Below are 20,858 nucleotides of genomic sequence, written 5' to 3'. Positions count from 1 at the left end.
TGTGTGTTGGCATTTCTTTGGGGGGCCCCACAGTCCTCCATGTGCTTGCCAGAGGTAGCCTGACTGCCATTAGGTACCGAGATGAGATCCTAAGACCCCTTTTGAGACCATATGCTGGTGCAGTTAGCCCAGGGTTCCTCGTTGTGCAAGACAATGTTTGACCACATGTGGCTGGAGTGTGTCAGCAGTTCCTGCAAAAAGAAGGCATTGATGCTATGGACTGGCCCACCCATTCCCCAGACCTGAATCCGATTGAGCACATCAGCCTGTAGTGTGGTTTTCCACTTTGATTTTGAGTGTGATTACATATCCAGACCTCCATGGGTTGATAAATTTGATTTCCATTAATAATTTTTGTGTGATTTTGTTATCAGCACATTCAACTATGTAAAGACGAAAGTATTTCATACGATTAGTTCATTCAGATCTAGGATGTGTTATCTTAGTGTTCCCTTTATTTTTTTGAGCAGTGTTCACTTGTAGGTACTGTGTTCTTTTCTTTGTAGGCCTCATTCCGTTTTCAGTAAACAGTAGAATGATGTGCTTTACCAAAAAGCTCTATCTTGGTCTCATCTGTCCACAAGACGTTTTCCCAGAAGGATTTTGACTTACTCAAGTTCATTTTGGCAAAATGTAGTCTTGCTTTTTTATGTCTCTGTGTCAGCAGTGGGGTCCTCCTGGGTCTCCTGCCATAGCGTTTCATTTCATTTAAATGTCGACGGATAGTTCGCGCTGACACTGATGCTCCCTGAGCCTGCAGGACAGCTTGAATATCTTTGGAACTTGTTTGGGGCTGCTTATCCACCATCCGGACTATCCTGCGTTGACACCTTTCATCAATTTTTCTCTTCCGTCCACAACCAGGGAGATTCGCTACAGTGCCATGGGTTGCAAACTTCTTGATAATGTTGCGTACTGTGGACAAAGGCAAATCTAGATCTCTGGAGATAGACTTGTAACCTTGAGATTGTTGATATTTTCCCACAATTTTGGTTCTCAAGTCCTCTGAAACAATCTTATTTTTCCACAATTTTAAAAGTTGTGGAGTTGGGGAGTTTGGTGTGACATTATGTCCAATTTGCCTTTTTTGGTTTAGTTCCAATACGCACAAAGGGAAAAAACATGTGTATAGCAAAAAAATTGTTACTGCAATCCTTTTCTGCAAGAAATACTTCATTTTCTTGAAAAATATCAGGGGTGCCAACATTTACGGTCATGACTGTATATACAGTTTCATTCGATTCCAGCAACTCCTTCTTGGTGCATTATTTTTTTGTCAATGAATGTATAAGCAAATTTAGAGCAAAATGTCCACAAAGCAAAAAACATGATTTAAAATAAATAATAATATGGATTTTTTTCACCATTATTACATTTTAGGTTTACCTTTTTAGGTATAGAGTGAAGGTTTTTTCCAGTTGCTACAGTCATTATTGAATTGTCAGCTGGCTTTCCAAGGAGAGAAACACTACAGAGGATGAGAGAATAAAAACGGGACAAAACAAGCAGGTTAATATTAACTTGATCTGTACCTGTCATTTCAAGTAACTTTTCAGCATAAATTGACGTGCATGTAGCCCTATTTCTGGCCATTATATCATTTATATGCATGTAGGACATTATAAAGCAGTACTGAGCAGTCTAAGCTGTGAATCAAGAACTGGGATGAGATCTTTTTTTACAGAACACTTTTGTAGTGTCTTTCCTGTTTACTTCTGGACCTCTCCAATCATTACACTCTGAAGCATTTTGCCACTCCCCTCTTCACAGACCTGTTTGATCCCTCAGTAAGCTGCTAATCCATCTTATAAACACTGATCTGTTTTTCAGGGTTAATAAAATTTGAGGAATGAATGATAGGGGCCCAAAGAGAGAAGAAAAAAGCATTTTATGTTTACAAAACATGGATATTGCAGCAGTATGAGACATAGAAATGCATGGTCTCAATCCAGCCAAGTTACATTGCTCTTCCTCTACCCCTAGTTTTCAAGCTTTTCAGCCATGAAACTAAATAACCCAATTTATCCACATTGGGTTTTGCTCACGATGAATGTGTTACTTTGCAACCTCATTAAAGGGGTAATCCAGTTATAAAAAAAAAAAAAAGTATCCCCTATTCAAAAGATAGGGCATAAGTGTCTGATCATGGGGTCCGACCACTGGAGCCCCCGCACAGCTCCATAAAAAAGCCACAGGGGTCAAAATATGGCAGTGTGAAGGCTTTTTTTTTATTTTGTTTTAATTACCGTATTTTAAAATTTGTAAAACACTACCAAACCTATAGAAATTGTGTTATGCTGTAATCGTACCGACTTACAGAATAAAGAAAACCTGTAATTTTCCCTTCAGTGAATGGCATAAAAAAGTAAACATCCAAAAATGTTCAGGATTGTGTTTTGTTCTTTTACAAGGTCACTCTAGTTTTGCATTACAATTTATGGTAAAATTTAGGATGCTATTAAACAGTATAATTGGTCTAAAAAAATAAGCACTCATTAGGCTTCCTTAAAGGGGTACTCCCGTGGAAAACTTTTTTTTTTTAAATCAACTGGTACAAGAAAGTTAAACAGATTTGTAAATTACTTCTATTAAAAAATCTTAATCCTTCCAGTACTTTTTAGGGGCTAAAGAGAAATCCAAAAAAGAAATGCATTTCCTCCGATGTCATGACCACAGTGCTCTCTGCTGTCCATTTTAGGAACTGTCCAGAGCAGCATATGTTTGCTATGGGGATTTTCTCCTGCTCTGGACAGTTTCTAAAATGGACAGCAGAGGTCAGCAGAGAGCACTGTGGTCATGACATCAAAGGAAATGCATTTCTTTTTTGGATTTCTCTTTAGTATACAGCCCCTAAAAAGTACTGGAAGGATTAAGATTTTTTTAATAGAAGTGATTTACAAATCTGTTTAACTTTCTGGCACCAGTTCATAAAAAAAAAAAAAGTTTTACATGGGAGTACCACTTTAATAAATTACAGAGTTATGGCTCTTAGAATGGAAAAGGAAATGAGAAACAAATAGGGAAACAAAAATTGTCCTAGTCATTAAGGGGTAATTAATATTTGCAGGAACATTGGCATATGATGTCCTGTTATGGTCTAAAGCGTTTCACTATAAGCTGAAGATTTTTCAAAAGAAAGTAAAATTGGTCAGACATATAACATTAAAACTATGGGGAATAATTACCAAAATGTACTATACTGTTTAGCATTGATGCATAGCTCCATTAAGCTAAATGGAAAAGGGTTGTAATATTACACAGGTCCAGCACTGTATTTACAAGAAAGAAGCTATGTTTTTCTACTTCTGGATAAACCCCTCATTGACCATTAAAGTGAATGTACATCACATACCAGGACGTACATTTACGCCCTGTACATAAACAGAGTGTCCTGGCTGCTATTAACAAATAAGGACCCGTTGGTAATGGCAAACGAACATCTGTTGAGCCAAGATGGTGGCCGGAGGTCTCCCTCCTGCCGCTCTGCTGCAATCTTCTTCTCTGGTCTGCCTTCTGGCAGACCACAGAAGTAGATTACAGAAACTACTGAACAGTGTTATGCCTATATGTTGCACTGAACAGTATTAGCAATCAAATGATTGCTATACATAGTCTCCTATAGGAACATAAACAATGTAAAATAAAAAGTAAAAAAAAATATTCAGTAAGCCCCTCACACAATGTTCAAACAGTGATTCAGATACGCAAAAGTAGTACCGATAAAAACTACAGATCACGGAGCATAAAAATAGCCCTCCTAAATCCCTGTATACGAAAGAATAAGGAAGTTATAGGGGTCAGAATAGACCAATTTTAAACATACATAAAAGTTGACTTTATTTATTTTTTAAAGCAGTACAATATTAGAAATGCATAAACAATGTGTATCATTTTGGCCATATTGACCCGCAGAATAAAGAAAACATGTCAGTTTTACCATGAAGTGCAAGAGTAAAAAAAAAAAAACAACTGCAAAATTGCGGTCTTCTTTAAAATTTACCCACACAAATAATATTGTTTGGGTTTCGTCCATACATTTTATGGTAAAATAATTAATGATTATATTACAGACGCACCAACACTAAAACTTAACTTTAAATAATAAGCCTACTAAAATAATTACCCCATTACAAAACCAATAGCAAAGTTATGACCTACAATCATCCAAACTCCTTTATCAGCTATATCAACTCAAACACCAATAAAGAAAATAAATGCACAGTGACCAGAAGCAGGTAAACCAATGGACACATCACCACATAAAAGGGATAAACGACCCTGTATATGAGATAATGTACAGTTGGGCACAATGTCAATCCAAAACCACACCTCCACATGTATCGTGACTATAGGGAACAGTGAGTAGCCTTATCAGGGGCCGTTTTGTCCTTCTATTAAGGACTAATTTTTAGTTTGCTTTTCATACTGATGTCAATTTACACCTGACATACTTTATATTGTTCTGCTGATGCCCAGATGTGTCTCCTGAGCATCTTGTTAAAATACGGGTAAAATGCGTTGGCACAGGGTTATTCATTATTTGGACCTTTTATTCATTTCTAATTCATAATTGTGTTGTCTTTCTGGGGTAATGGTTTTTGATGGACATTGTGCCCAACTGTACATTATTGCACATGCAGGGTTGTTTATCCCTTTCATGTGGTGATATGTCCATTAGTTTACCAGCTTCTGATCGCTGTGCATTTCTTTTCTTTATTGGTGTTTGGGTTGATCTATCTGCATGGCCCAGAGCAATGAAGGAGTTGGGATGATTATAGGTCATAACTCTGCTACTGATTTTGTAATGGGGTAATTATTTTAATAGGCTTATTATTAAAGTGTAAAACTAGAAAATAACATATGTATATTTGTAATATACATTAATTAAAAAATGTGTATACTTTTTGTCCCTGCAGCTATTGCCTGTGTGTCTCTGGGAGGATTTCAAATACAGGAAGTATGTGAGGACAAGCTGGGCTCTGTGCACTGAGGCTCAGTGACATGCCCCCAGCTCACACAGGAGAAGCCAGGAGCCTGCACAGAGCCCTGCTTGTCCCGTACACACTTCCTGTATTTTATTCTCATCACAGAGACTCACAGGCAATAGCTGAAGTCACCCCAAAATATACACATTTTTTAACCAATGTATTTTACAAATATACATTTAGTAGTATTTTGCTAACGACAGGTACATTTAAAAGTTACATTTTAGTGGAGGTGCTTTTGTGATATAATTCTCTATTTTTTTTTTTGCACAAACACATTTTCCATATATATTGATTATTGGTTTCTGTGAATATCCTAAAATAATTGATGTAATTATGAAGTACAATTGGTCACGCAAAAAACAAGCTCTCATATGGGTCTGTGGATAGAATAATAAAGTGTTAAGGCCCTCCAAAGGATAGGGGATAAGATGTTGGATCGCGGGGGTCCTGTCGATGGGAACCCACGCAATCTCTCCTGCAGCACCCAGTGTCATCTGCTGCACGAAGCAAAGTTCGCTCCATGTCTGATGACTGGCGATACAGGGGCCAGAGTATCATGACATCACAGCCCCGCCACCTTATGCTGTCACGTCCCGCCCCTTCAATACAAGTCTATGAGTGGGTGTGATGGCCACCATGCCCCCTCCCACAGACTTGCATAAACACTTGCCTTTTCAGCATTTTTGCCTTGGGGTGCTGTCTTCCATCTTTTCTCATGGCAAAAATCATATGTTCTCTTTATTCTGTAGCTCAATGCGATTAAAACGATACCCGATATATGTAGTTTTTCTATTACTGTACTACTTATATAAGAAGAAAGTTTATTGAACACAATCAGTATATTTAAAATTGTCCTCTTCTGACCCCTAAAACTTTTTTATTTTTCTGTATACGGGAACATATGAGGGCTCATTTTTTGTGCCATGATGTGTAGTTTTTATAGGTATTTTGGTTTTCATGGTTCTTTTTGATCGACTTTAATTCATTTATATATATATATATATATATATATATATATATATATATATATATATATATTTATATATATATATGATGCGAGAGAAAAAAAATCAGTATTTTTGGACTTCGTTTTTTTATGTTTACATCATTCACTGTACGGGATCTTTAACATATTTTAATAGCTTGGACATTGGCGCACACGACAATGTCAAGTATTGTAAAATGGGAAGAGATATTTTTTTATTTGGGAGGTGCTTATTCACTTTTATTAAAGGGTACCTTTCATCAAAAAAACTTTTGATATATTATAGATTAATGTATGCAAAATAACTTTCCAATTTCATGTTATTAAAAAATATGCTTCTTTCTATTTAATTTTCCACTTTGAAAAAATGACCACTAGAGGTCTCCCTACCTGTCCTGGCCCAAGCCCTTTTTATGGATTTCAGACTCATGCTGGAGTCCTAAATCTCAGACTGCAGCCAGGACACAGACAAGCTCAGCTAGCAGCTCTGAATCTTCTCCTCTTTGTTTACAACTGCATGTGCAGAGAGAAGAAAGATCAGAGCTCAGATAGTAAAATGAATGAGGGCATGCAGTAAGGCAGAGTCAGGAGTATGCCCTGCTGTGATATGAGCACAGTACTGGCTCCTGCCTGTCTGATTGACAGGCAGGGAGCAGCCCTGAGCTTGTATGTTTCCTGGCTGCAGTCTGAGATTTAGGACTCCAGCATGAGTCTGAAATCTATAAAAAAGGGCTAGCGGCCAGGACTGGTAGAGAGACCTCTAGTTTTTGTGGAAAATTAAATAGAAAGATGCATATTTTTTTTTTAATAACATGCAATTGGAAAGTTATTCTGCATACATTAATCTATAATACATCAAAAGTTTTTTTGATGAAAGGTACCCTTTAAAACTCTTTTATGGCAATCAGATTTTTTATCTCAATTGATTTTTTTTTCAATCATTAGATTGCTAATACTGAACAGTGCATATGCATAGCACTGATCATTGGTATCTCAGATCTACTTCTCTGGTCTGCTTGAAGGCAGACCGGAGAAAAAGACCCCATGATGAGGGCAGGAGGCAGGTAAGGAGACCACAGCCCACCATCTTAGCTGATCTGCGGTCTATGTTGTGAGCGCAGCTTCTGCACTCACTTTATAGCTGCATCGGGATGCAGGACAGACATGTACGTCCTGGTGTGCTAAGTCCCAGGCGAGAGAGAGAGAGAGAGAGATTTTTTTTGGGCCGTTAAAGCAAACACACTCACCTAAGTAATGGAAAACAAAAACAAGACAGCCATAAAATATCTGTAGTACTGAGGCAAGGAGGTAGCTGGATTAGACAAGCCAGGAACTAAGGGAAGACAAAAAAACAAGTTACGTGATTTTTATTACATTTATTATACATCATATCTTTTAGCACACACATGAAGATAACCATTTAGTGTAATGCACATAGCTGTATTATGCCATGAACTGAATATATAGTAGGAAATGAATCAAAGCTTGTGAAAAAGGAAAGTGGTGTAGTTGCCAACAACAACCAATTAGATTCTTGCTTTCCTTTTTGCATGAAGCCTCTGAAAAATGGTTTCTCTCGCACTATGGCCCTTATTTACTAAGCTGAAGCCGACACTTTTTATCGGGTTTTTGGACATAATTTTAGGTGCGACAATCGTGCCCCTAAAAAAAGCAGACAATTTCAGAAATCAGTGTTTTAGAAATCCCTACAAAGGGGTGTGGTTTCTCCAAAAAGGGGAGTAACTTTTCCAGGAACCCCACGGTTTATTGTCCGAAACCCAAGAAAAAAATAGAGAAGAGTGATTTTAGAAAACCCAACTGCTGGAGGCAGGTATAAAAAGCATGAATATTATGGCTAATATGCTTAAATAATGTTAAACTAAATAAAAAAAAACTTGTTTGACTTTAATTACCTGTAATTTGGACATATATTCTGTAGTTCATTTTATCAATTTTCCGAATACTGCAACCAAGTGTGAATAAATTTGCCCTAAATGAGTATATTAAATGCTGTTGTGTTGGATGTTTGCATTGTGTTTATCTGTGTTTCTTTTATTATTTCTTGCACAACTGTATTCCTTGTTTTTGCCACAGAAATCACTTGCATTCTATTTCAACCTGGTCTTCCACCAAAAATGTTTTCTCTGCTGGTCTGAAACGCTGTTTGCGACTGCCATCATCAGGGGGAAGGAAATCCTCATCTCGGTCATCCCCTTCATCACCTTCCGAGTCAGGAGGCACTGCAACCTGACTGGAAAGAATACCTTTGCTTTCAGGTGAAGGCATACTCGTGCATCGTTGAGGGGAAGTTGGATGCTGAGGGGTATCTTCCCCATCCTGGGGAAAATGAAATTAGAAAGAAAACAAAAAGGTTTGATTCTGCTTACCAGAAGATGTTGCGCTGCTGGCGCAACACCGTGAAGTTCCCGTAGTATGACAATGAAGATTGAGGTCAGCAAGCCGAGGCGTCCTTCTCAAGTGGCTCTGGGTCACTCCAGTAAATGAACATCAATTGGATGGGTATCCAGGAAAAATAGGACTCTGCCAGGCGCTTCTCCTCTAGGTATTGAAAGTCCAGACCACACAAGATGGATGCAGGGACAATCACTTTATTGGTGCTAATAAAGTGATTGTCCCTGCATCCATCTTGTGTGGTCTGGACTTTCAATACCTAGAGGAGAAGCGCCTGGCAGAGTCCTATTTTTCCTGGATACCCAACCAATTGATATCCTGGGGAAAATGGCTTTTTAGGAATTCTGCGAAGGCATTTGAAATGTCTTGCTTATTCATTGCTGCTTGCTGTGGTGTGGTCTCTCTCGCTCGCTTCTCTCAGACCAGAAGAGGAGGTGGGGTTTTTCCCCCCACATTTTTTTGTCCCAAAGCCATGCTGGGAGTTGTACTTATGCAACAGCTGAAGACTAACAAAAGAACAGTACTAGCATTCCCTTTGCCTGTGTGTCTAAGGCAGGCATGTCCAAACTGTGGCCCTCCAGATGGTGGTCCAGATGGTCTTTTGCTGTCTGGTTATGCTGGGATTTGTAGTTGAGCAATATCTGGAGGGCCACAATTTGGACATCACTGGTAAGGTGAAGTTTTAGTCATGCAAGAGCCAAATGCACTTTGTGATACAAACTTATGCATAAACAACTCTCAACATCCTAACATAGCCAAAGGGCATGCTGTGATTTGTAGTCTTAGTCAAACAGCTGTTTGTCTAACTCCAACTTCCAGCCTTCACTTTGTTTACCCCCAGCAAATTTATTCACACTTGGTTGTACTTTTTGGAACATTGATCAAATTAACTACAGAATATATGTCTGGATTACAGGTAATTAAAGTCGAACAAGTTTCTTTAATTTAGTTTAACATTATATTAGCCATAATATTTATGCTTGGGAAACAAACACTCCATTTTACCAGTTTTTACACCAGCCTCTGGCAGTCAGGTTTTCTACAATCACTCTTCTGTTTTTTTCTCGGGTTTCGGACAATAAACGGTGGATTTCCAGGAAAATGTCAGGTTAAGCCCCTTTTTGGAGAAGCCATGCCCCATTGTAGGAAATTCTAAAACACAGAGCGATTTCTGAAATTTTCTGCTTTTTTTAGGCACACATCTGTCGCACAGGCATGCGCCTAAAGTTTTGTCCAAAAACTAGATAAAAAGTGTTGGTATCAGCTTAGTAAATAAGTGCCTATATCTTTTAAATTCCACACTAAGGTATGTAGAACTTTGCCCACTTAACAGCAAACCTTTACTTACCTTACTTAATAAACCTTGACTTACCCTACAGCGCTTCGGTGGTGCCCCCCCCCCCCCCCCCCGATTTCCCATTTCGGTCCCCGGCTGTAAACCTTTTCCTGTCACAAAGTGACACTTGTGCCCTACTCATGTTCACCCACACCATAACCCTGTGTATGGGGTTTAGTGTGGGTGAACAATCTGTCGGATTGCCTTTAAAGGCCCATTTACATAGGCTAATTGGATGAATGAGTTTTTCTCTGAATACTCCTTCCCGATAGTAGGCATGTGTAAAAGAGCCATCACACTGAATAATACATGGTATAGACTTCCAGGAAGCGGTGAGTTTCAACGGCGCTGACCGGGAGTGGACACATCAGGTGAGTAAAAGCAGGTTTTATTGGAAAAATGCAACGCGTTTCACTGTGCTTGACAAAGGCATGACAAACGAAGTGGGAAGGGATCTTATATACAGAGTAATATTAACTCTTTCGTAACCTGTGATGCAGCTTAACAATTGTATGAAGGCAATACAATTTCAAAATTATACAAAGGAACTATATTAACAAAATAAAGAAAAACACAAAATTCTCACTAATAATTAAAACATAGCATAAAAACATATATACCAATATATTGAAATATCTAACAAACAATACCAAAAAAAGAATATAAAATCAACAGAATGCCAAGTGGAATGTATATGTGTTAATTATACATGAATATGCCCATGAGAAAAAACTCTTAAGAATGTAAATGTAGACGAAAATTGAGTATGAGTTTTTTCTCTTGGGCATATTAATGTATCAATAACACATATACGGTACATTCCACTTGGCATTCTGTTGATTTTATATTCCTTTTTAGTATTGTCTGTGAGATATATCAATATATTGGTATATATGTTTTTATGCTATATTTTAATTATTAGTGAGAATTTTGTGTTTTTCTATATTTTGTTAATATAGTTCCTTGGTATAATTTTGTAATTGTATTGCCTTCATACAATTGTTAAGCTGCATCACAGGTTATGAAAGAGTTAATATTACTCTGTATATAGATCCCTGCTCACTTAGTTTGTCATGCCTGATGTAGCCGCGCAAGTGTGGTGAAACGCGTCACATTGTTCCAATAAAACTTCCTTTTACTCACCTGACGTGTCCACTCCCTGTCAGTGCCGTTGAATCCCACCGCTTCCAGGAAGTCTATACCATGTATTGTTCCTATGGTCGGGGAGGCTGCAGACGGGCTTTATCACTTACTCACGCTGACCATTGTTGTGTGTGAGCCCACACAACCGCCTCTGGTAAGGGTTACCTCTATCCATTAATTGGACCTTACATTGGTGGTTTTACGCTATGGAGCACTCTTCCATTTCATTTTAGGCTGCTACGGAGGCCCGGGCCCCAGCTGTACCCCCCTGCGCAAGCTCAAGCACAGAGGAGGTTTAAACAGCTGTCTCCTGCTTCTGCATCTCCTACCCGAGGGCACTAGCGCTGGGGGCAGTGTAAGGGCCCGAACATTTCTGATGACACCTTTAGGTCCTATTCTTTTTAATATATTTATTAATGACCTTGTAGAGGGGTTGTATAGTAAAGTATCAATCTTTGCAGACGATACCCTGTAAAGTGGTTAACACAAGAGAGGACAGTGCACTGTTACAAATGGATCTGGATAGGTTGGAGGCTTGGGCTGGGAAGTGGCAGATGAGGTTCAACACTGATAAATGTTAGGTTATGCACATGGGGAAGAAAAATACAGGCTGTGTGTACTAAATAGTAAAACACTGGGAACGAATGACTTGGAAAAGGACTTTTAGTTAACAGTAAAATTACCTGTAGTGACCAGTGTCAGGCAGCTGCTGCCAGGGCAAATAAAATCATGGGGTGCATCCAAAGGGGGATAGATGTCCACAACAAGGAAATAATTCTACCACTGTACAAACCACTAGTCAGACCACATAAGGAATACTGTGTATAGTACTGGGCACCTGTGTACAAGAAAGATATAGTGGTGCTAGAAAGGGTTCAAAGACGGACAACCAGAGTAATAAGGGGAATGGGAGTACTACAGTACCCAGAAAGATTATCAGAATTGGGGTTGTTATGTTTAGAAAAAAATACAATTCAGGGGCGACCTAATAACTATGTATATCAAGGGACAGTACAGAGATCTCTCCCATGATCAATTTATACCCAGGACTGTATCTATAACAAGGGGGCATCCTCTACATCTGGAAAAAAGACGGTTGCTACACCAGCACAGATGGGGGTTCTTTAGTGTAAGAGCAGTGAGACTATGGAAGTTTTTCTGGAGAGTAATAACATTACAAGGTATGGATAATAGATTTATAGGGACAGAACGTTGATCCAGGGATTTATTCTGATATTTGGAGTTGGGAAGGGATTTTTTTCTTTTCCCTAGTATGGGGCAGTTGGCATCAGCCTCATAAGGGTTTTTTGCCTTCTTCTGGATCAACACAGGAGGGACAAAATAAGGTTATAGGTTGAACTTGATGGTCTTTTTTAAACCTTAAGAACTATGTAACTATGACAGAGTTTTACAAACTCTTTCTGATCTCATCTCTTCATTGGCTCACAATATATTGCTACTACACTCAATGCTCATGGTCTATCATTATACTTAATATACTTCTCTTCATTGTCAACTAGTTTTACAGGTGAAGATAAAAAATTAAAGCGTACCCATCAGATCCAACAAAAAAACATTTTTTTTTAAATATATCACTCAGTACCTAATCCATACCATGTACATCTAATTTTTATGTGTCTAGCACCTTTATGTATTTTTTTTAATACACTTTTAATTTAGCTCACTAGTCTGAATTCCTCTCAAAGGGAGGGGGCATCACTGTGCAGGTCTCTGCCCCCTCCCTCAGTATGCTGTCTGCTCACATCTCCTCTAGCATTAGCAAATCTACAATTCCCAGCTTGTCCTCAATGACAGTAGTGGGACACAAGCTGACAGTGGGAGGATTTTTCCTCCAGCTGTGAGCCCTGCGCTCAGAGCTGTCAACCAAGGAAGTGTGTCCATGACATAGGTGATGATGCATGGACACAGCAGGACTAGTATGTGTCCAAGCAGGCAGGGGGCAGTTGTTTGACTGGCTTTCTCAGTATGAAATACTGAAAATTTTCTAATGAAAGCAATTGCAAAACCTATTGGTTTTGCATGCTTTGCTTTACAACATATCAAAAGTTTTTGTATCCGACAGTGCCCATTTAAATAAGTGAATCTGCCTAAGTCATGTGAAGCTTACCTGCACAATCACAAGTGTCAGCTGACACTGTAGGAGGAAAAGAAAGCATTTCCTAATACCATATGTTGCATGTCGAGCCTGCAAGTAAGAACAATTTAGTAAGTAAGAGAAAAAACACCAATATAGAGAATGGCTTAATATACAGCATTCAATTAATCGAAAATATGATCCCAGTATACTCATAGCTCCATAGAAATGTACTAAAGTAATACCATATTCAGAAAATAAGCTGTAAGTGGAATTTTTATGCTTAAGACCTGATCAAATCAGTGTCCATCAGGGTTATTGTTAATCCCATTTAGCATACACTATCAGAAATTGTGAAATGTTGCCATTTGTTTAGAAATCTGACTTATGAAAAAAAAAAAAAACTGGGAGAGATTTATTAAAAAGTGTGCAGAGTAAAAATGGAGTAGTTGCAACTAAATTTCTTCTTTCATTCCTAAGTGGCCTTATTAAAAAAAAAAAAATAAAAAAAAAAAAAAAAGAAGCAATCTGAGCAGAGGAGAAAAGCAGCACAGAGATGGAAAATAGGAAAATCAACTGAGCATGCGTGATCCTAATTTAACTTGTCAGGAACACTGTGGAACATTCAAACCAAGCACATAGGCTACAGGTAGGGAATAACTTTTAAAAAAGGTAATAGAAAAAACTGAAAGTATTGGGTAATAATGTTGTCTCAGCAAGCACTATATAATTACATGCAGAAAACTGGTGCAACAAGCTCTTTATGAATAGTGACCATATGAAGCCATTTATTATCACATACTAGTTTTAGTTTCTGTTTAAATCATAATGATAAAAGAAATGATCCAAATGGCCCTGATCAAAAGTTTACATACCTTTCAATGTTTTGTCTTGTTACAAACACACAGGTTAAAATGGTCACAACCATGGGGAAGTTATCAAAACCTATGTAGAGGAGAGTGGTGCAGTTGCTCATACCAATCAGATTGCTACTTTTATTTAAAAAAAAGACTGTAAAATAAGAGGCTCTACTCCTCTCTTGGGTCCAATTATATTTAATATATCCATTAATGATCTTGTAGAGGGGTTCAATAGTAAAGTAGCAACCTTTACAGATGATACTAAACTCTGTACATTGGTCAACACAATAGAGAGGACTGTGCGCTGTTACAAATGGATCTGGATAGGTTGGAGCTTTGGGACGACTGACCTGGAAAAGGACTTAGGGGTCTTAGTTAACAGTAAATTTAGGTGTAGTGACCAGTGTCGGGCAGCTGCTGCCAATGCAAATAAAATCATGGGGTGCATCAATAGGGGCATAGATGCCAACAACAAGGAAATAATTCTAGCACTGTACAAATCACTAGTCAGACCACACATAGAATACTGTGTACAGTACTAGGCATCAGTGTACAAGATATAGTGGAGCTGGAGAGGGTTCAAAGACGGGCAACCAGGGTAATACGGGGAATAGGAGGACTACAGTACCCAGAAAGATTATCAGAATTAGGGTTATTTAGTTTAGAAAAAGAAGGCTTAGGGGCGACCTAATATCTATGTATAAATATATCAGGGGACAGTACAGAGATCTCTCCCATGATCTATTTATACCCAGGACTGTATCTATAACAAGGGGGCATCCTCTTCGTTTAGAGGAAAGAAGGTTTCTACACCAGCACAGACGAGGGTTCTTTACTGAATGAACAGTGAGATTGTGGAACTCTCTCTCGGAGGAGGTGGTCATGGGGAACTCGGTAAAAGAGTTCAAAAGGGGCCTGGATGCATTTTTGGAGAGTAATAACATTACAGGTTATGGATATTAGATTTATAGGGAAAGAAGGTTGATCCAGGGATTTATTCTGACTGCCATATTTGGAGTTTGAAAGGAATTTTACCTCTAAGGCTGGGTTCACACCACATTTTTCAAATATGGTAACCGTATACGGTTTTCCGCAAAAAAACGTATACGACCGTATCCGAAACCGTATGCATAGAGAATGCATTGTAAACCGTATTCCAAATGTTGTGTACGGTTGCATCCGTTTTGCCTTGGATACGCTGTCGACCACGTTTTTGCCTCCGCTTGGAAAACCGTATGCGAACCGTATGCGGTTCTTTTAACATTGCTGTCTATGAGAACCGTACACAGAATTTCAGAATACGGTTGTATACGGTTTTTCTAATCCGTATTTGGAGTTGACACATGCGCAGATTGGAATTTCAATAGAACAATAGTAACTTTATTAAATTGATGGAAAACTGATTCCAACAAAATAGCAAAACCGCGCGCAAAAACTGATGCAAACGGATAGAACCGTACGGGGAAAAACCGTATACGGTTTAATTTGGAGTCATACGGTTGTATAAGGTTGCATACGGTTTTTGCCATACGTTTTTTAGCGGAAAACCGTATACGGTAACCGTATTTGAAAAACGTGGTGTGAACCCAGCCTAAGATGAGTTTTTTTTTTTTTTTGTTACACAGGTTTTAATAAATTCCCACCTTCATGGTTGTGACCATAAGGCTAATTTTCCAATTAGTCTCGACAAAACCATGCCCAGTGAGAAACAGGATGATGGCTTACTTATTTTTTTTTTTTAGGGGGGCGGGTATAAGCTCTAAGGGCACATGGAATTTTGTGAAAATTTATAATATGAAGGCAGCAGGTTATCAGAAAATACTGGCCATCAATTTGCATTCTTCTATAAGAAAGTTAGCATGGGATGCTCTTAGATTTTCCAGCACAACAATGACCCTAAGAACAATGCTGAATTGAACCTTAAGAACCTTTACTTTTTACTGCTATAACCACTGGGGTGGCCATCAGTCTCCTGACCTTGATATCATCAAGCCACCCTGGGGAGATCTCAAACCAGTGGCAAATGCAAGAGGACCAAAGACTTTGCAGGATCTGGAGACAGTCTGCCAAGAGGAATAGGCAGCTATACCAAATGCAATAATTTGGGCCTCATAGAAAACTATTACAAAAGACTGCATGCAGTCATTGATGATGGTGTAAATACACTATATTAAGAACTAATGGTATGCAGGCTTTTGAACAAGGAGAAATAATTGTTTTTGTTTGCCATGGTTTGTTTTGGGATTGTGCCATTCTGTTAAAACCTACAGTTGAATATGAATCCCCTAAGAAATAAAAAATGTTTTTGCCTGTTCACTCATGTTTTCTTCACAAACAGTACACATATATCACCAATTCTCAAAGGATATTAAATTTTTTTTGCACAACTGTAAATTAATATCTTATTTTGAATGAGTAGAAACCCACTATAAAAAGGGAACCTGTCAGGTTCCTTGGCACTCACAGATCAGTGTTCCAACACTGCTCTCCTCAGCTCTTTGCAATGCCGCAAGAGCTTAAAATGAACTTTCTCATGCTGCCTGTGAGAGGTTTTCCAGGCATAAAGAGCAGTACTAGTTACATTAGTCATGCTCACAGATGGTGGCAATTTATTACAAAAAATGGCACTACACTCAAGGTACATGGGGTGCCAGTAGAAGGATTCTTCAATCTGTACACTCAGGTGAAGATTGCCCACAGCGCAGCAATTAATGCAAATCGTTTATGTAATATTTATTTTTTATAACTTTTTTTTTTTTTTATAGAGCCCGAAGCACTTTACATAGCCTGTCATCAGACAAATTACTACTTCCAGACTTTAAGCAGTAATACTTACAATAAATAAATAAATATTGCCACTATTAATTCTGTTTCTATGAATCCTTCATCACAAAAGGGACATGAAAAAGAGGTTTAAAAGGCCCTCTCCACTCTCACCCCAGTGCTTTCCAAATTATTATAGGGAGTTGAGTATAAACCTAGGACCAATTTAAAAGGAAGGGTAAATATGGTGGCCCTGTCCTGAAAAGTATTTTCACAGCATCTCCCTTCATGCCAGCATGATAAGAGCCATACGAGATACAGTAAGGTCCATAAATATTGGGACATCGACACAATTCTAACATTTTTGGCTCTATACACCACCACAATGGATTTGAAACGAAGGAGATGTGCTTTATCTGCAGATTGTCAGCTTTTATTTGAGGGTATTTACATCCAAATCAGGTGAACGGTGTAGGAATTACAACAGTTTGCATATGTGCCTCCCACTTGTTAAGGGACCAAAAGTAATGGGACAATTGGCTTCTCAGCTGTTCCATGGCCAGGTGTGTGTTATTCCCTCATTATCCCAATTATTACGCCGAGCGCTCCGGGTCCCCGCTCCTCTCCGGAGCGCTCACAGCGTTCTCCTATTCGCAGCGCCCCGGTCAGACCTGGGGTGCGCTGCGATAATGTTCCCAGCCGGGATGCGATTCGCGATGCGGGACGCGCCCGCTCGCGATGCGCATCCCGACTCGCTTACCAGACCCGTTCCCCGTCTGTGCTCGCGCCGGGACTTTGCGATTTAAAGGGCCGGTGCGCTTCCCTACTTATACCTCACTTCCCCTGCACTCCCTTGCCGGATCTTGTTGCCATCGTGCCAGTGAAAGCGTTTCCTTGTGTGTTCCTAGCCTGTGTTCCAGACCTCCTGCCGTTGCCCCTGACTACGATCCTTGCTGCCTGCCCTGACCTTCTGCTACGTCCGACCTTGCTCTTGTCTACTTCCTTGTACCGCGCTTATCTCAGCAGTCAGAGAGGTTGAGCCGTTGCCGGTGGATACGACCTGGTTGCTACCGCCGCTGCAAGACCATCCCGCTTTGCGGCGGGCTCTGGTGAATACCAGTAGCAACTTAGAACCGGTCCACCGACACGGTCCACGCCAATCCCTCTCTGGCACAGAGGATCCACCTCCAGCCAGCCGAATCATGACAGTAGATCCGGCCATGGATCCCGCTGAGGTCCCGCTGCCAGTTGTCGCTGACCTCACCACGTTGGTCGCCCAGCAGTCGCAACAGATAGCGCAACAAGGCCACCAGCTGTCTCAACTGACCGTGATGCTACAGCAGCTACTACCACAGCTTCAGCAACCATCTCCTTCGCCAGCTCCTGCACCTCCTCCGCAGCGAGTGGCCGCATCGAGCCTCCGTTTATCTTTGCCGGACAAATTTGATGGGGACTCAAAATTTTGCTGTGGTTTTCTTTCACAATGTTCCCTGCATTTGGAGATGATGTCGGACCAGTTTCCAACTGAAAGGTCAAAGGTGGCTTTCGTAGTCAGCCTTCTGTCTGGGAAAGCCCTGTCATGGGCCACACCGCTCTGGGACCGCAAGGATCCTGTCACTGCCTCTGTACACTCTTTCTTCACGGAGATTCGAAGTGTCTTCGACGAAACTGCCCGAGCCTCTTCTGCCGAGACTGCCCTGCTGAACCTTGTCCAGGGTAATTCTTCTGTCGGCGAGTACGCCATCCAATTCCGTACTCTCGCCTCCGAATTGTCCTGGAATAACGAGGCCCTCTGCGCGACCTTTAAAAAAGGCCTATCCAGTAACATCAAAGATGTGCTGGCCGCACGAGAAATCCCTGCTAACCTGCATGAACTTCTTGCCACCCGCATTGACATGCGTTTTTCCGAAAGGCGTCAGGAGCTCCGCCAGGATATGGACTTTGTTCGCACGAGGCGGTTTCTCTCCCCGGCTCCTCTCTCCTCTGGTCCACTGCAATCCGTTCCTGTGCCTTCCGCCGTGGAGGCTATGCAAGTTGACCGGTCTCGCTTGACATCTCAAGAGAGGACACGACGCCGCATGGAGAACCTTTGCCTGTACTGTGCCAGTACCGAACATTTCTTGAAGGATTGTCCTATCCGACCTCCACATCAGGAAAGACGCACGCTGACTCCGCACAAAGGTGAGACAGCTCTTGATGTGAACTCTGCTTCTCCACGTCTTACTGTGCCTGTGCGGATTTCTTCTTCTACCTTCTCCTTCTCAGCTATGGCCTTCTTGGATTCCGGATCTGCAGGAAATTTTATTTTGGCCTCTTTCATCAACAGGTTCAACATCCCGGTGACCAGTCTCGCCAGACCCCTCTACATCGCCTCTGTTAATAATGAAAGATTGGACTGTACTGTGCGTTACCGCACGGAACCCCCTCTTAATGTGCATCGGACCCCATCACGAAAAAATTGAATTTCTGGTCCTCTCTAACTGCACTTCGAAAATTCTTCTTGGATTACCGTGGCTTCAACGCCATTCCCCAACCCTCGATTGGACCACCGGGGAAATCAAGAACTGGGGTACTTCTTGCCACAAGGACTGTCTTAAGCCTGCTCCCTGTACTGTCAGTCAAGACCCTGTGGTTCCTCCGATATCTGGTCTCCCCAAGGCCTATCTGGATTATGCTGATGTTCTTTGCAAAAAACAAGCAGAGACTTTGCCTCCTCACAGGCCTTATGACTGTCCTATTGACCTCCTCCCTGGTACTACTCCACCCCGGGGCAGAATCTATCCTCTGTCTGCTCAGGAAACACAAGCCATGTCGGAGTACATCCAAGAGAATAAAAAAAAAAGGGGTTTATCCGCAAGTCTTCCTCCCCTGCCGGAGCCGGATTTTTTTTCGTTTCCAAAAAAGACGGCTCCTTACGCCCTTGCATTGATTACCGCGGACTTAATAAAATCACTGTAAAAAATCCCCTACCTCTTATCTCGGAATTCTTTGATTGCCTATGAGGCGCCCACATCTTTACCAAGCTGGACTTAAGAGGTGCATATAATCTCATCCGCATCAGGGAGGGGGACGAGTGGAAGACCGCATTTAACACCAGAGATGGAATATCTGGTTATGCCCTTTGGGCTTTGCAACGCCCCTGCCGTCTTCCAAGACTTTGTAAATGACATTTTTTGTGATCTTCTATATACCTGTGTTGTGGTTTACCTAGACGATATTCTGATTTTTTCTGCTAACCTAGAAGAACACCGCCAGCATGTCCGCATGGTTCTTCAGAGACTTCGGGACAATCAATTATATGCCAAAATGGAAAAATGTCTCTTTGAATGTCAATCTCTTCCCTTCCTAGGATTCTTAGTCTCTGGCCAGGGACTACAAATGGACCCAGATAAACTATCAGCCGTATTGGATTGGCCACGCCCTTCCGGACTCCATGCTATCCAACGTTTTTTGGGGTTTGCCAATTATTACAGATAATTTATTCCGCACTTTTCCACTATTGTGGCTCCTATCGTGGCCCTAACCAAGAAAAACGCCAACCCTAAGTCCTGGCCTCCTCAAGCGGAAGACGCATTCAATCATCTCAAGACTGCCTTTTCTTCTGCTCCCGTACTCTCCAGACCTGATCCATCTAAGCCCTTCTCGCTGGAGGTAGACGCCTCCTCGGTGGGAGCTGGAGCAGTACTCCTACAAAAAAAATTCTTCCGGGCATGCTGTTACTTGTTGTTTCTTTTCTAGGACCTTCTCTACGGCGGAGAAAAACTACTCCATTGGTGATCGAGAACTACTGGCCATAAAATTGTCGCTTGAGGAATGGAGGCACCTGCTGGAGGGATCCAAATATCCAGTTATTATATACACTGATCACAAGAATCTCTCTTATCTTCAGTCTGCCCAAAGGTTGAACCCTCGCCAGGCTAGGTGGTCGTTGTTCTTTGGCCGTTTTAACTTTGAAATTCATTTTCGCCCTGCTGACAAGAACATTAGGGCTGATGCCCTCTCTCGTTCATCGGATGCCTCTGAAGTGGAAGCTTCCCCGCAACACATTATTCCTCCGGACTGTCTGATCTCCACTTCTCCAGCTTCCATCAGAGAAACTCCTCCAGGGAAGACCTTCGTCTCTCCACGCCAGCGCCTCAGGATTCTCAAGTGGGGACACTCCTCACACCTCGCAGGCCATGCTGGCATCAAAAAATCCATCCAGCTCATCTCTCGATTTTATTGGTGGCCTGGCCTGGAAGCTGATGTTGTTGATTTCGTGCGGGCTTGTACATTC

The 20,858-nt window shown here is 40.8% G+C and overlaps 1 protein-coding gene across 3 annotated transcripts in view; it reads right to left on the bottom strand.

The window, feature by feature from the left end:
- The window catches only part of TMEM94 (transmembrane protein 94), a 413,777-nt gene that overhangs the window by 75,207 nt on the left and 317,712 nt on the right, over window positions 1-20,858 (bottom strand). For all 3 annotated transcript variants that reach the window (XM_056550488.1, XM_056550490.1, XM_056550491.1), the window contains 3 exons: window positions 12,993-13,070; window positions 7,221-7,306; window positions 1,387-1,468 (listed from right to left, as the gene is read on the bottom strand). In XM_056550488.1, the coding sequence (XP_056406463.1) occupies window positions 1,387-1,468; window positions 7,221-7,306; window positions 12,993-13,070 (246 nt within the window). The remainder of the gene's footprint in view (window positions 1-1,386; window positions 1,469-7,220; window positions 7,307-12,992; window positions 13,071-20,858) is intronic.

The sequence above is a fragment of the Hyla sarda genome, chromosome 13 (genome assembly GCF_029499605.1).
Source record: "Hyla sarda isolate aHylSar1 chromosome 13, aHylSar1.hap1, whole genome shotgun sequence".
In the NCBI taxonomy this organism is placed as follows: domain Eukaryota; kingdom Metazoa; phylum Chordata; class Amphibia; order Anura; family Hylidae; genus Hyla; species Hyla sarda.
Note: the sequence above shows the minus strand (reverse complement) of the source record. Positions and strands in the feature narration are given on the sequence as shown.